We start from the raw sequence: 13,827 nt of genomic DNA on the forward strand, positions 1-13,827 counted from the left end.
ACGCCAAAAACAAATTAGAGAAAAAAGAGAACAAGATCAAAAAATAAAAATTGCTAAAAAAGTCAAAGAAATTCATACCATACTGAGAAGTCAAGATGAGAAAGATTTAGTCTGGTTGCAAAAAGTAAGCGATCAGATTACACAAGATAGGTTACACGAACTTAGTGTTATGTGCCTATCAACGTGTAAAACAACAGACGCTACCAATACCGTAAAATCCCACCTCATCCAAAATGTACTCAGTATGGAGCAAGCTAAATCTATCTTTTGTTATTGGGAATAAACCATGAAAAACTCAAACAATGGGAAAAAACCACCTCCCAAGTCCCAATGATAACGCAAACCACCACGAACCGAACGCAGAACGCAACAACGTTGCAATTGTGTCTTATATGTTGAACGATAGGTACCTACCTAAGCACGTATACGTACGCATTCGTTACACGCAAGTTCAAAGTGGAAAGAATTTTTTGCGTTAGTCAATTATTGCAAAAAAGTGCTCAAATCAATTAAAAAAGTGCTCGCATCGCGAATAAAACTTGTTATAATTACCTACGTGTAATTTAAGCCGGAATTTTTTCCATAGAAAGTGTGAAAATTCGCTCATCATCGTAAAAACGTGCTCGCTCAATCCAACTCGAAGGGCTCGTTCAAACCTGGGAAAAGTCAGTTAATTCCTGGTTAATTTCATGTCATCGAATAACTCTACAAGGTAAATGGCTATTTATTTAAAAAATAATTCAATTAAAAATAAAAAACTTACCAAATAAAACGTGATCGATAAAACGTGGCTTGTAATTTTCTGTTGCTAGTATGGACGACGAATCGAATAATAACCAATCGTTAAATGTATCGCCGGTAAATGAACGGGAAAAATCACCGTCACCGTATCAAGAGTCTGAAAAAGCTGACTCAGAATCGTCGTCCTCTTCTTCTTCTTCTTCGTCGAGTTCGTCGTCGTCGTCATCGTCGTCGTCCTCTTCGTCGAACCGATCGTCGTCGTCACCGTCGAAATCTCCAAGCTCGACATCATTATCCGAGCCAGATGAAACCGACGAGATAGCAGCCAAGCAACTCGAAGACAAGCTTTTGAAATCCGAGACCGACGATTCGCCCTAAAATTCGCCGCCGATCCGCCGCCATTCGACGCAAATCGCTGGTGCTTCTTTCGAAGAGACACCCGTCGTCGAGAACGAAGGTAAGATTTCTGAGTTTAAAATACCTAAAATCATCGGTACCTCTCCTCTGAAAAAACGTAAAATATCTAAGAAAGGGAAAAAATCTTCAAAGAAAACAAAACCAAACTCACCCAAATCAATTAAGAAGAAGTCTAAGCGCACTAAAAAAGCGAAGCGCAACGAGAAACAATCGAAAGCCACCGAGAAAAAATCCGAACCAACGACAAAAGCAACCGCCAAAACTGCTAAACTTCCGAAGTCACCAGCACCATTGCCGAAGGTATCTGCCAAAAATGTCTCGCCGTCGTTAACTGCAAACCAGAACAAACACGTCGAATCATTGTTCGACTCGGACGATGATAAAATACAACAGCGACCGGTGAAATCGTCGTCAGCGTATTCGCCACCAAGTTTCGCGTCATCTGAAACAGAAAGAAATGAACGGTCATTAAGATTAAAAGCACTCGAATTCAAAACGAAGTATGATTCATTAAAAGAGAAATTTGAATCATTAAAGAGGAAAAACAACGACCTCAAAGACCGAAATGAGGAACTGAAAAAAACTCTAGTTCCAACGGATAAGAAAATTCGTTTGCCAACTCGAAACTGGACCTACAATTTCGAAGAAAACAAATTGTATTGGAGACACAGGCTAGTACTGGGCAACGGAGTGTTAGGTGCAGTAGCAAATTACGTAAAGCACGATATGGCCGGATATGTGGCGCCAAAATCAACGTTGGAAAGTTTCCTTGATAACTGCCCACCTACGACCGAGAAACATTACTATATTGAGTGTGGTTTTGAAGATTTTCAAAATCGAAACCGGTTACCCGAAGAAGTAGCCGAAGAAGTGAAAAGATTTGTCGACGGATTAAAACCGAACGTCGAACTTACGCGTATTTCTCTGGTACCCTATGTGGGTGATTTTGAAATTGATGCTAAGATCAAAAAATACAATTCAATTCTAATCGATTGGGGAAAATCCGCCGAAAGGGTAGAATGTTGCGAAAGAATTAAAATTGCGACCGAGGATTTTAGAGGAGGAAGATGGCACCGTACAAAAAGTGGCTATTACGTACCTTCCAACGACTTAGTCGAATATTTATTTCGAGAGCTCGAATTGGCTACCGGAAAAAAGTTGGCTCCATCGTCAGAATCTTCGGAAAATAACTCGGCTGAAAAAACGGTAAAAATAAAATTCAAAATTAGTATCAAAAAAGTAACCATTAAAACAAGATAGGTACCTACCTAAACCTAACATCTCGGGTAAATTGGTAAAAAATTAATTAAGAAAAAAATCTAACAAATAGGTACCTACTAACATGCGAAAAATACGACGAAAAATGTTCTAATTAAAAATCTTATATTTACCTAGCGACAGCCACCGAAATACGATCACCCAAAGCCAAAACAAAGGCACCAAATGCCCAGGGGGCAAGGTCAACGACCACTGAAGCGAAAGTTCAAGCCGAACATGGGCAACAGGTTCAGACAGCCCAATCGCCAACAAACCAACCATCAAACCTATCAGCAAAATGCAGGCAATCGGTATCCACCTGACCAATATTGCGAATCGTACAATCAACCGCCACAAAACTATGCCGAGTACCTTCGGGGGTCGAGCTACCCAAATCGTGTATCACGCAGGTCAAGAAGACCTCGCAGAACCTATTAAACAAAAAGAAGTAAATAGGTAAAAGAAAGAAAAAAGTAATAAGCACGAAAAACATCGAAAAAAGTAACCTACTCATTTGCTTGCAAAATACTCATCTCATTACCATATTACAAACAAATAATTAATGCACGAATCAATAGTAATAATCACATCTCATTTATTCATAATTAACCAATAATTACACTACACACTAAAAAAGAAAATAAACTCATCTCGCCTAATGCTAATTTGATTAGAAAAATTATACACAAAGTTCATTTTAAATTGTGCAAAATAATTAAAAAGTAAAATCAACTCACGATGAATGTGTTTTCTGTTTCAGAACAAGAAATGGTACGGGTGCACGTCATTACACCTCCGGTGACGGTGAATGTGGTGACAATAATTAACCGTTCTTTCACGGTATTATCGCAGCGAACAATTCCAGCAAGGCACAAGGTCGAAGTATTTCCGGCGGATTTCGTGCTAGAAAAACTCCTGGAAGATGATTAAAAAACAAGAAATAACTGTGATATTAATTATAAGAACTCGTACCAAATAAAAAACGACAAAAAACGATAAATAGTATTGTACCTGTTATTCATGCGTAAAAAACACCTCGCAAAAACGCTCGAAGAAGAAAAAGGCAAAGTCCAAAATCATTTCATCGTAACGTTCGACCAAAGTAATCGTAGATACCGAGCAAAAACCAAAATTCAATTCTGTAACAAAAAATAAAAACACTCAAAAAACTCTGGTATCGAAAGAAATAGAGATAGCATGAGAGGGAAAGAGTTAACTTACCAAATAAATTAAGAAAAGTCTTCGGTTCCATATTGAACTATGGAAATTATCACCATTGATAAAAATACCTGTAAAGTAAAATGAAATAATCTTAGTAAAAAATAGTAAAACAATAGTAAGTGTGAGATGTAGTACTTACCAGCAGCAATGAGTAGTGAGATGAGTCATCCTGAAATATGCGGTTGAGTGGCCTAAAAAATTGAAAAACAAACCAGAGTAAGAAAGATGAGATCTTGAAAATCCATCTAAAAAAGTGTGTATAAAGTAGCAGTTGCTACGAAGAGAAGACTTACCGGTCATCGTATCCAGCGTCGAAAAACATCGTCGACAACATCGTCCTTTGCAGTTACCGCATTTAAACGAGAATTTGTAGGGTAAAAAACTCAAAATTTAATAAAAAATTGTAAATTTTGGAATTGTCAACCATTTTTTATCGTCGTGTTTACAAACACGATGCTGTTGTTGTTTGATTTTCGGCCACTGCTGCCAACTTCTATTTTTTTTGTAATCGTGACGCTACTATAGCGCTGTGTACAGTCGATAGTTTTAACTATGTTGTAATGTTTTTTATTTTTTTTATTTTTTTAATTGACCGGCGTTTTTGCCAATTTTTTGTTATTTTATACTTAGTATTAAGAATTTTTTATTGTTTTAATGGAATTAGAGTTAAAGTAGGGGGTTCTTTGAACCGAGTCTCTCCATCTTTCGATATTTGTTTCCAAAATTGGTCTAGGGAAAGTACGCCCTACTTGTAAATCTTTGGCTATCCGGCCTCTGATTGAAAAGTAGGATCGGTGGCACCCCCCTTCCCCCGCTGCGTGGTTTCCGCGCCGATTCAAGGTGACCCCTTGGACGGCTCGGGGGGCAATGTAGTGGGTAGGGGGCGTGCAGGGAACCGCTACGTACTGCGCCGGAACGCTTCTCGCAGATGAGTTACGTATCCGATCAATATATATAGAAGAAGCTGGGCTACCAAAAGTTGCCCAGTGTTGGCTCTTGTGATCTGATGCTACTATTCCTAAACCCGTCCAGTGCTTCGAGCCGAGAACGGTAATGAGAATAATTGGTGTCGGTCTTATTGAGTAACGCTGAAGAGAATAATACATGTATGTTTATGTAATTGTACAGATATTAATTATAATAAACGTATTATTCTGTACATGGGTTTTAATTTGTTATAAAAGTATTATCCGTTGAACAAATCAGTGTATCCTCCTCGTGGTTATTAACGTCCGCATCCGGTCAATAACCGTACTAGAGGTACTCTTATGTCGTAGGTCTACCTCCTACTTCAATTTCACATTCCAAATTATTACGATTATCAGTACAAACACAAAGTAAATAAACATTCTTATCGCCAGAGTCTATTTTGCAGCTCGCAGGTGGATGGGGTGCATTTTTTTCTCGAAAAAACGAATAAGGGAAACATTGAAAAAATTCAAAATTCAAAATTGGTCCTTACATATCAATACAACAAATACGTAGTTGAATATGTAATAGGTAGATAAATTAAATTAATAATTAAAAAAACGAAACTGAATAAAAAAATTCAGTCACATAGAAAAGTTTAATAGGTAGGTACATTGAAATTTGAAATAAAATTTGCAGTTACCCATTAACGAATGAACAAAATTTTGAAGAGTAAAGACCTTTTTAGTTTTTATAATCGCCGTAAAAAGGACAAAGAATGGAAAATCCTTCTACCACCACCACCAGGTACCTACTTACTTTTACAAAAAATTTATTCATTTCAAGAAAAAAATTAATTCAGTTTATTGCATTTTTTTCAATTACATCAATTAAATTTCCATTTTAATTTCAGCTTGGGGGATGTAAAAATTGATTTTTTCGCGATTTTACATAATTTTAGCACATATTCAGTTCAGTACTTTTGGCACTTTTGACACAATATTTTGCAACCTATTTTTTAAAATTATTTTTAGACCATTTTAATGCGTTTTTACTACTTTTTCATCTTCATCCAGTACGACAATTTTCTCTGAACTTTCATTATACATTTTTTATAATTTTCCACGATTTCAATGCTACTTAGTGTTTTAATATTAATTTATTATATTCATTTTTATTTTAACGCATTTTTGACACAATTTCATGCATTTTTCGCAAATTTTTCCTACTTGAGTTCTGTCATTTTTTGTTAATTTTAATTCTAATTTACAACAATGTTTTATGCAAATTAGCTGATTTTTTTCAAATTTTACTCAAATTTCATCTTTTTTTGATTTTAATCCTGTACTTATTCATGCTTTTGAGCTATTTCAGCAAAGTTTCATGCTTTTTTTCTTACATTTTGCTTAATTTAAACAAAATTTTTCTTCTGATTTCGGTAATTTCTATTGATTTTATTTTTTTTTTATGTGTTTGCATATTCATGGAATTTTTGTCAAATTTATACAAAATTAAGTCCTCTTTAAATCAAAATTGCCGTACACCTCACGATCTTGCCGTCGAAATCAAAAAATCGAAACATTTGGTACTTACCTACTTATACTTTCCACTCACAGTAGGAAGATATTAGAGATGCTTTTTATTCAATTGAAGAAAATTAATGATGCATGCTTGATTATGTCCCTACTTATTAATTATTTTCTGCGATCTGATGAAGCATTATTTTTTTGAAAAATAATCTTTATTCAACGGAATAAATATTTATGGAGAAATTTTATTCAAAATGGAGTGCATTCCTCACTTCATCTAGTTAAAAATAAATAAAATGAAATAACCGAAGTGCTACGCTTTTCTAAAAGGCCGCTCATTTTTCATTCTGTGTGGGTCTATAGGTACCTACTATTTATTTTAAAACATTATTATTTATCATTCATTTCTCTAAAAATTTATCGTCCTCAAAAATTTGCATACCTCCATCCTTATTGAAGAAAAAACTTCACTCGTTTTATTTTTTTATTCAAGTTCTGAGCCTTTCTTTTTATTTATTTATTTATTTTTTTTCATTCGAGACCCATCATTTCCCTTTTTTGGGACTCTCAAATGCTCTCAAAGAGGGCAGGGGGAACATTTTATATCAAATTCTGAATTTTCTGCAGCAACATGTTACAACATAGGTAAGTAGAGGTACTTTATTTGATCGAAATGAGTTGATTCGTCAATTCTAGATAACTTTGTTTCTCAGAAGACATCCATGAATAACAACTAGTTCATTACGTAATAAAAGTAGTAGTGGCTGGCAGTGGCAAGTGGAGAGTTGTCAGGTGCTTGACTGCTTGACTGTACAATTCTCTATATAGAATTAATTATTTTTGAATGTGCATGTAAGCTAAAATACTTGACGATGCTCAATAGTTCATTTACCAGTAATCAGTGAGACCAAATTACCTTTCATTATTATATATTTTTGAACTAAGAATTAGTATTCGGTGGCTTCCTTTTGTTTTATATTTATTGTCTTGTTATCAGCTGTTTATTACATACTTACGCTTGGACGATTAACATTTTCTCTCTTGGTAAGCAAATAAGTAATGGTCGTCACGGTGTGAAAGTTTTAAAAGTTTATTACAGATTGAAAGTCCAATTTCCTATTCTCTTTATCAGTTGAAAACATTTGATCAACGAGTCTGGCTGTCTAGACCTTACGAAGTGTATTCGTTTGTTATCAGTAATTTTTGATTTTGAAATCCAACAGGTAAGCTGTGCATAAGTGTAAAACTGTAAATGCTGTAATAAAATTGAAAGTCGTACTCGTACATATTCGAAGCACTTTATGTCGAGAAGTTTGCTCAATACTATCGTTCAAACCCATCGTATGGTAATAAGCAGTAAGTGAATTAATGGACCTGATTAATTATTCAGTACAGTGCTCGTAATTCGAATCCTTGTACGGGAAGCACACGACAGATGAACCGTTACCCTGTACTATGGTATACTAGAGTAGTATGTGATTTTTGTGATGATATTATTTTACAGGGTGTGCAAATAAGTACCAAAGAGCTTCATATTGCACGAAGATGCTCAAAGAATCGCCTCTTTTACCGGATATGCCCAGTGGTGGGCCTCTGGACGTATATCGGAAACATGCTTCCTTCTCGTGGAAAAAATTAATCACCTTGATCGACGGAGAAGAAGGAATTGAAGTAAAGGTATGCATTACACCGTACAGAATACTCTCGTAACTCGTTTAATATGTAGAACAAAAGTTAAAGGTCGATTTGTTGTTACAGATGAAGTATTACAATTTATTCACCAATGATCCTATATTTAAACAACGAGATTTTGATAGTTTGGATGAAGAGCGAAGAATAACGACCTTACGTATTTATAGAATTTTAAAATTGAAAATCCTTTCCGATGAGGAATTGTTAACGAATCCTTATTCTGTGAGTAATGTTCCATATTTTGCAAACTTGTTCGTGTGATAAAAATTCTTATGTAGAAATTCTTTATTAGCTTATTAGCAGAATTACAGCTGAGTTCCATTACTGTCCTTCGGTAGCTGTCAAATTTGGATTAACTTTTGTTATGTTTAGAAATGTATTGATTACATTAGGAAACGAAGATCATCTCGATACGTATTTTGCTTGTGAAAATGGAGAGGTAAATTAACTAAAGAATGTTTCACACTTTCGATATGCTTTGATGTAGATTATTTATCAGAAATATATTTTGAACTGATGTTTGTTTCAGGTCGCCGGATCTTTCGCTTTGACTGAAATCGCTCACGGTACGAATACCAAAGGGATGCGAACTACTGCTACATTCGATCCCAAAACCCAAGAATTTATTTTAAATACTCCCAACTTCGCTGCAGCTAAATGTTGGTCTGGCAGCTTAGGTGAGAATAAATTCTTTGAGAGAAATCTTTATCAAAATCATTGTGAAATTAACTTATGGCTTTATGTAGGAAAATGTGCCACTCACTCGATAATTTGGGCCAGATTAATCTTACCTGACGGCACGGACGAAGGCTTACATGCATTTACCGTACCAGTTCGAGACCCTGCGAATGGAGTCGCGTTCCCAGGAGTTATAGTTGGTGATATGGGTAAAAAAGCTGGTCTCAATGGCGTAGATAATGGGTAAATTTTGTTCATTTATGGAAATACGAGTATTGTAAAATTTGAACGAAATTCTGAAAGTTTTCGATAAATTTCAGATTTGTACTATTTAAGAGCTATCGTATTCCTAAAAAATGCATATTGACGAAAACTGGAGACGTGACACCCGAAGGAAAATACGTCGTTCGACATAAAAGCAACGAAAGTCGATCTGGTATGCTGGATTCGATTGATTATACTTATTCTATTTCTAACGATGTCATAATTCTGAGAAAATGTTTCAGGCACTGCATTCGCTGCATTATCCGGTGGTAGAGTAATGATTATTCAAATTTGTCTGGCATATGTGACTAAAGCTTTGGCTATTGCTGTGCGATATGCTGGAGTACGGAAACAGTTCGGACCCAGTGAGAAAGATGAAGAATTGCCTATTATAGAATATCAGTTAATTGTGAGTATTTTGTGATTATTTCATCGTTCAAATGACGATGGGTTTGATGATTTTTCTGTTTATCGTTCAGCAATGTAGATTATTCCCCTATTTGGCTGGAGTTTATTGTGTGAAAATATTCGGTAATTTGTTCGGAAGATTTTATACGGAAAATATTATTAATACGTTCACCGGTGGTCGTGCTCCTGTGAGTATCTAACTTGAAAAAATTGTAATTACTTTGATTTAAAAAAACTGTCGTACTTATTATGCTCTTATTTAGGATAATTTCGGTCCAGAAACACACGGTCTTTCTAGCGCTATAAAACCATTAGCTTCGTGGCTAGCCAGAGATGGTATTCAAGAGTCTCGTGAAGCATGTGGAGGTCATGGATATTTGAAAGGTGATCATTACCACCTCCTCTCCTCATTCCATTTTATTTATTCTGTAATATTAATTGATCGTGATTTTTCAGCTGCTGGAATTATCGATCTGCGCAACGGTAACGATGCCAATTGTACTTACGAAGGTGACAATAACGTATTACTGCAACAAACCAGTAACTGGCTAGTACAGCTGTGGTCTAAACGAAGATCTCCTGAAGCCAGGCCGATGTATAGCACACCCATGAAAACAGTCGAATTTCTTCTAGATTCGGATAGGATTCTTTCATCTAAATTTAAAGCCATCACTATCGATGAACTGACTAATCCAATAAGTTCGTGTTTGTTTTTTGAATTCTTCGGTTTGTTTTCAGTTTAATATTTATCTAATGTATTTTTTTACAGCTTTGCTCGATGCGTATAAATGGCTAATTTGTTATCTACTCGAAATTACGACTGATAAATTGAATATGTTGAAGGATCAAGGAAAAGACTCATTTACTGCGAAAAACGATACGCAAGTTTATTTCGCTAAAACTCTATCCTTAGCTTATGGCGAGGTAGGAATTATTAATTGCAAAGATTTTCATACCATTTCCTTATTTTTTGAAGTATAATTAATTAAATTCTATAATTACAGCATAGCATCCTCTCATCGTGCTACAATTTCGCTCTAGAGAAAGCTGAAGGTGAACCTGGAGTTCAAAATATCATTATGTTGTTAACATCACTTTATGGAATTTGGTCTCTGGAGAAACACTTATCTTACTTATACCAAGGTGGATACTTAACTCAAGGATGCACTTCGTATCTTTTTAAAGAAGCTATAATAAGTTTATGCGCTCGTTTGAAACCCGAAGCTATTTCTTTGGCTGATGGTATCGCTCCTCCTGATTTTATTCTGAATTCTGTTCTTGGAAATGCGGATGGAGAGGTTTGTATTTTACTCAAAACAAAATACTTTTTAGCTATTGATTTTTCATAATCTGAAATTTTAATTACAGGTGTACAAGCATTTAGAAGAATCTATATTCAGTGATCCTCAAACGTTCAAAGTACCTGAATGGTGGAATGAAATTTATACAATAAATTCCAAACTGTAAATTCAAATTGGAATTTTTTCGATGAGTTTGACATGTACTTTAAATGACAAAAATCAATTTTTTATTCATCTGGAATAAGAATCTTGATGTAAAAAAAGTAACGAATGGGGCTTGACATTTGTATTTATGTCTTCCATATGATTTATTTGTGTGATATGGATACGTGATTATTCATGTTACCTTGTGTAGGATTATTACAATATGTGATACGCTGAAAACATCATTTGTGAGTGTTATAAATATCATTAATACTTGTTACCATTTTATTTATTTTTATATTGGTGTTTTGTATCGTTTTATTACGTATTTAGGTAAATAAATTAGTACAAATTTCACATTTGCTATTTCTTTTTAGCGTAGTATTCTCGTAAATTATATTTATCGAAATCTGGACTCCTTTTTTCCACGCAGTACCACATGAAAACTTCCCAAATCAGTATAACGATACTTACAGCATATCCGGCTATTAAAACAACTACAGCTCCGTATAATTTACTCAAATTCATCAATGCTTTGATCTCCTGTTTATCTTGTTTAGCTTCTGTAGCTCTGATTTTGAACATAACGTCGTTTAACCATTTAATAACAAGACCCGCTTCGACTACTCGAGATAGGTAACTGTCAATTTTAGGTTTAAGGGGTGAATTTTTTTGTAAACCTACAGATACCGGCATATTTATTACGCAGTTGAACATCACGTGTAGAATTTTCCCTTTGGTTTTATCGATGGATTTTTCATCTTCTGTAGAAGTGAAAACGAAATGAGTGTCTTCTTGTTGGTATTACTATTACAGTTCTTGAAAAAATTGGGTAGGACATACATACCTGTGTCGTTCAATCTATTCAGAAGATTTTCATCTTTATGTTTGACCGTTAGATAATGCAAGAAATGTATATTTTCGTAGTAAGCGAATTCTCCAGAGGCAACTCGTTCAACAGCTGAATCAATATCGTACGTGATTTCAAACTTTCTACCTATTTTCTGACTGGTAATGTCCAAGGACGTGACAAAAAATTCTTTGGATTGTTCGCCCCAACCACCGCAACCGATATTGCTTTCTGCTAGTTGTTCCAGAGTATCGATTGTTACTCTGAAACGTGATCAAATTGTAAAATTTATCCATCTTACTAACCTACTTTTCATTACTATAAGGTTTTACCTTGGAACAGGATTAGCTAAGATTGCAGTCATACTAGCTTTATAGGCTACTGAAACTAATATGCAATACAACCACCACCATCCAGTAAACATACGAATGGTCCAACCAGTAGGTACTTTGGGCAATGATACGTTCATAAACATGCCATAAGTGTACAGAATACTATTATCAAGTCGTTCAAAAATGTATAAACCTACATGAATAACGTCATCATCGTTGCTGGAAAAGGTCCGCGTTAGTCGTCTTTGCCAATCGTATCTCATCATTAATTTTTTACGAGCGAATTCTGCTTTATTTCTTTTCAAAAATTCGTTTTTCTTGTTTAATTTTCTCCATTGATTACGTAACTTCGAACGGAATAATTTCCATTTACTTTTGAGAAAACTTTTTAGTTTATTTGGCTCTTCGGTGTCAGATATTTCACTATCCGAATCCATTAAATTGAAATCTTTGTTTTCGATGTATCGATGATACAATGCAAAAAAGTTGAAGACAAATCCACCCAAAAAGAGGGTTATTATAACAGCTATCCACATATTACCCCTAGAAATAATTCAATATTGTAATCGAGCCAGTGTTAAAATATATTAGGCCTACTCAAATATTCGTCTTACTGAAAAGGAAGTGTCAAAGTTTGTCGAGAATTATCTGTCAACGATTCCGGAGTGAGAAAAGTGAGGCATTCGGTGTTATAAGGTACACTTAAATCCAACATTTGTAAATGATAAGGAGTATAGTACAAGTTACCCAATGCTATGTCAGCATTTCCTTCGCACATTTCGCCCAATAATCCAGAAAAAGATCCATTAATTTGTTTACGACCCCATTGCTCTTGTTCGGCATTTGGAGGCTCGTAAATCGCGTAATGGAAATTCATTGCACTCGATAGAGTTTTTAAGACCTGAAATGATCCTACTTCATGAAATTATGATCTAAAAATTTAAGAAATCTGTGTATAGATGCATAGGTAGGTACCTCGATTTCTAATCCGGTGTATTGTGGAGCTTGATCTTCGAGTTGTGAACTATTTCTAGCAGTAATTAATGCTGTAGTGGGCATATGTTCGAAAGTCACCACTTTTAGAGTTTGTCCTTTCAAGTTGGATGTTTTATCTTGAAATAGGATTTTGTTTTTCTAAATAATCAATATTTTAAAATAGGTAGTTAGAAAATTCTGGAAGATATTTTTATAAGAAATTTTATAGGTAGGTACTGGAAATCCTCTGTCCCATGTGCTTATTTTGTATGGTATTATGGGTCCATTCAAGGGTGGAGGAAATGGTACAGTCGAGAGTTCAAAACGTGGAGTATTTCTGTACTGTTTGACGAACAACACGTTAACGATTCTTTTCCACAGAACGTTATATTTTTGGTAAAACATTCGTCGGTCTTTCATCAACACGAATTTGGCTCGAGAGTCCATGGTTCGATGTCTGTATGAAGAATATAAATAAGACATAAGATATTAATTTTCAAATAAACTGCTCAAGTAAAAAGTTTACCTGTCGCCAAAAGTGAGAAAACGAGCCACCTGTTCGCCATTCGCTAAGAAAATTAGATACAAATTGCAGCTATTTTTTTTGGCTTGGAGAATTACTTTGACGGTTTCATAATTTGGTGAAAGTAAGTCTTCAGATTCGTTTACTAAAATCTGTACCATAAAAATTAATTAAAATCCTCCCCTTTTGATTCGTGAATTTAAAATAGAAATTACTTTAAAATACGGTTTTGACACCATAGTTTTGTTGATCCCACTTCCTACAATGTGCTGGTAATATTCATCCAAGATCATCACGAAACAACTCGTTGAGCTCATAACTTCTTGTAATAAATCGATGGTCATCCATTTAATATCAATATTGTATAAAATTTCATTGTATCTTTCGACTAAAATAAAGTTCACACTGCAACACAAATATTTAAAACATAAAAACTGATCCTTCTCTCCATAGAATTTTACAACTCACCATGTAAAACTAGGCAAAATCACACACAAAACGAAAACTACAGAAAAACTCGAACAGTATTTCATGTTGAACTGAGAAAGCTTTCGATTAATTTCCACTGCTTTCAATTGCAAGAATG

The 13,827-nt window shown here is 34.8% G+C and overlaps 3 protein-coding genes across 11 annotated transcripts in view; 1 reads left to right on the forward strand and 2 right to left on the reverse strand.

Annotated features, from left to right (window-relative positions):
- LOC135845363 (uncharacterized) overlaps positions 1 to 4,184 on the reverse strand; it is an 11,195-nt gene extending 7,011 nt beyond the window's left edge. For 2 of the 3 annotated variants that reach the window (XM_065363866.1, XM_065363864.1), the window contains exons 1-10: positions 3,930 to 4,184; positions 3,776 to 3,827; positions 3,637 to 3,704; positions 3,427 to 3,554; positions 3,153 to 3,330; positions 2,550 to 2,846; positions 2,258 to 2,353; positions 1,310 to 1,600; positions 764 to 1,245; positions 557 to 656 (exon numbers count right to left, since the gene is read on the reverse strand). In XM_065363866.1, coding sequence (XP_065219938.1) covers positions 1,229 to 1,245; positions 1,310 to 1,600; positions 2,258 to 2,353; positions 2,550 to 2,697 — 552 coding nt within the window. In that variant the 5' untranslated portion in view covers positions 2,698 to 2,846; positions 3,153 to 3,330; positions 3,427 to 3,554; ... (1 more) ...; positions 3,776 to 3,827; positions 3,930 to 4,184 and the 3' untranslated portion in view covers positions 557 to 656; positions 764 to 1,228. Of the gene's footprint in view, positions 1 to 552; positions 657 to 763; positions 1,246 to 1,309; positions 1,601 to 2,257; positions 2,354 to 2,549; positions 2,847 to 3,152; positions 3,331 to 3,426; positions 3,555 to 3,636; positions 3,705 to 3,775; positions 3,828 to 3,929 lie in introns of all 3 variants that reach the window. The other variant, XM_065363865.1, reaches the window with a different exon arrangement.
- Positions 1 to 10,918, forward strand: part of LOC135845356 (peroxisomal acyl-coenzyme A oxidase 3-like) — an 18,926-nt gene extending 8,008 nt beyond the window's left edge. The window contains exons 1-15 of one of the 7 annotated variants that reach the window (XM_065363850.1): positions 6,602 to 7,118; positions 7,207 to 7,430; positions 7,579 to 7,751; positions 7,833 to 7,988; positions 8,059 to 8,205; positions 8,296 to 8,443; positions 8,513 to 8,687; positions 8,765 to 8,880; positions 8,951 to 9,117; positions 9,188 to 9,304; positions 9,380 to 9,500; positions 9,573 to 9,815; positions 9,886 to 10,040; positions 10,121 to 10,414; positions 10,485 to 10,918. In XM_065363850.1, the coding sequence (XP_065219922.1) occupies positions 7,376 to 7,430; positions 7,579 to 7,751; positions 7,833 to 7,988; positions 8,059 to 8,205; positions 8,296 to 8,443; positions 8,513 to 8,687; positions 8,765 to 8,880; positions 8,951 to 9,117; positions 9,188 to 9,304; positions 9,380 to 9,500; positions 9,573 to 9,815; positions 9,886 to 10,040; positions 10,121 to 10,414; positions 10,485 to 10,583 (2,166 nt within the window). In that variant the 5' untranslated portion in view covers positions 6,602 to 7,118; positions 7,207 to 7,375 and the 3' untranslated portion in view covers positions 10,584 to 10,918. Of the gene's footprint in view, positions 1 to 6,601; positions 7,431 to 7,578; positions 7,752 to 7,832; positions 7,989 to 8,058; positions 8,206 to 8,295; positions 8,444 to 8,512; positions 8,688 to 8,764; positions 8,881 to 8,950; positions 9,118 to 9,187; positions 9,305 to 9,379; positions 9,501 to 9,572; positions 9,816 to 9,885; positions 10,041 to 10,120; positions 10,415 to 10,484 lie in introns of those variants that run through there. The other 6 variants (XM_065363851.1, XM_065363853.1, XM_065363855.1 and 3 more) reach the window with 6 other exon arrangements.
- On the reverse strand, positions 10,610 to 13,824 carry Ir68a (Ionotropic receptor 68a). Its single transcript, XM_065363857.1, has 8 exons — positions 13,457 to 13,824; positions 13,245 to 13,393; positions 12,956 to 13,175; positions 12,719 to 12,877; positions 12,358 to 12,644; positions 11,744 to 12,286; positions 11,409 to 11,674; positions 10,610 to 11,325 (listed from the first exon to the last, which is right to left on the reverse strand). The coding sequence occupies exons 1-8, from the start codon at positions 13,583 to 13,585 to the stop codon at positions 10,925 to 10,927; spliced, it is 2,154 nt and encodes a 717-aa protein (XP_065219929.1). The 5' UTR covers positions 13,586 to 13,824; the 3' UTR covers positions 10,610 to 10,924.
- Positions 13,825 to 13,827: the final 3 nt, after the last annotated feature.

This window comes from Planococcus citri, chromosome 4 (assembly GCF_950023065.1).
Source record: "Planococcus citri chromosome 4, ihPlaCitr1.1, whole genome shotgun sequence".
In the NCBI taxonomy this organism is placed as follows: domain Eukaryota; kingdom Metazoa; phylum Arthropoda; class Insecta; order Hemiptera; family Pseudococcidae; genus Planococcus; species Planococcus citri.

What these genes read in the sequence shown, in the direction of transcription:
- Ir68a (XM_065363857.1), bottom strand. Translation starts at nt 13,585, where the DNA reads ATGACCATCGATTTATTACAAGAAGTTATGAGCTCAACGAGTTGTTTC. An exon ending in TGTCAAAACCGTATTTTAAA is followed by an intron (nt 13,394 to 13,456) that starts GTAATTTCTATT and finishes TTTATGGTACAG; the next exon opens with ATTTTAGTAAACGAATCTGA. An exon ending in ACACCGGATTAGAAATCGAG is followed by an intron (nt 12,645 to 12,718) that starts GTACCTACCTAT and finishes GGATCATTTCAG; the next exon opens with GTCTTAAAAACTCTATCGAG.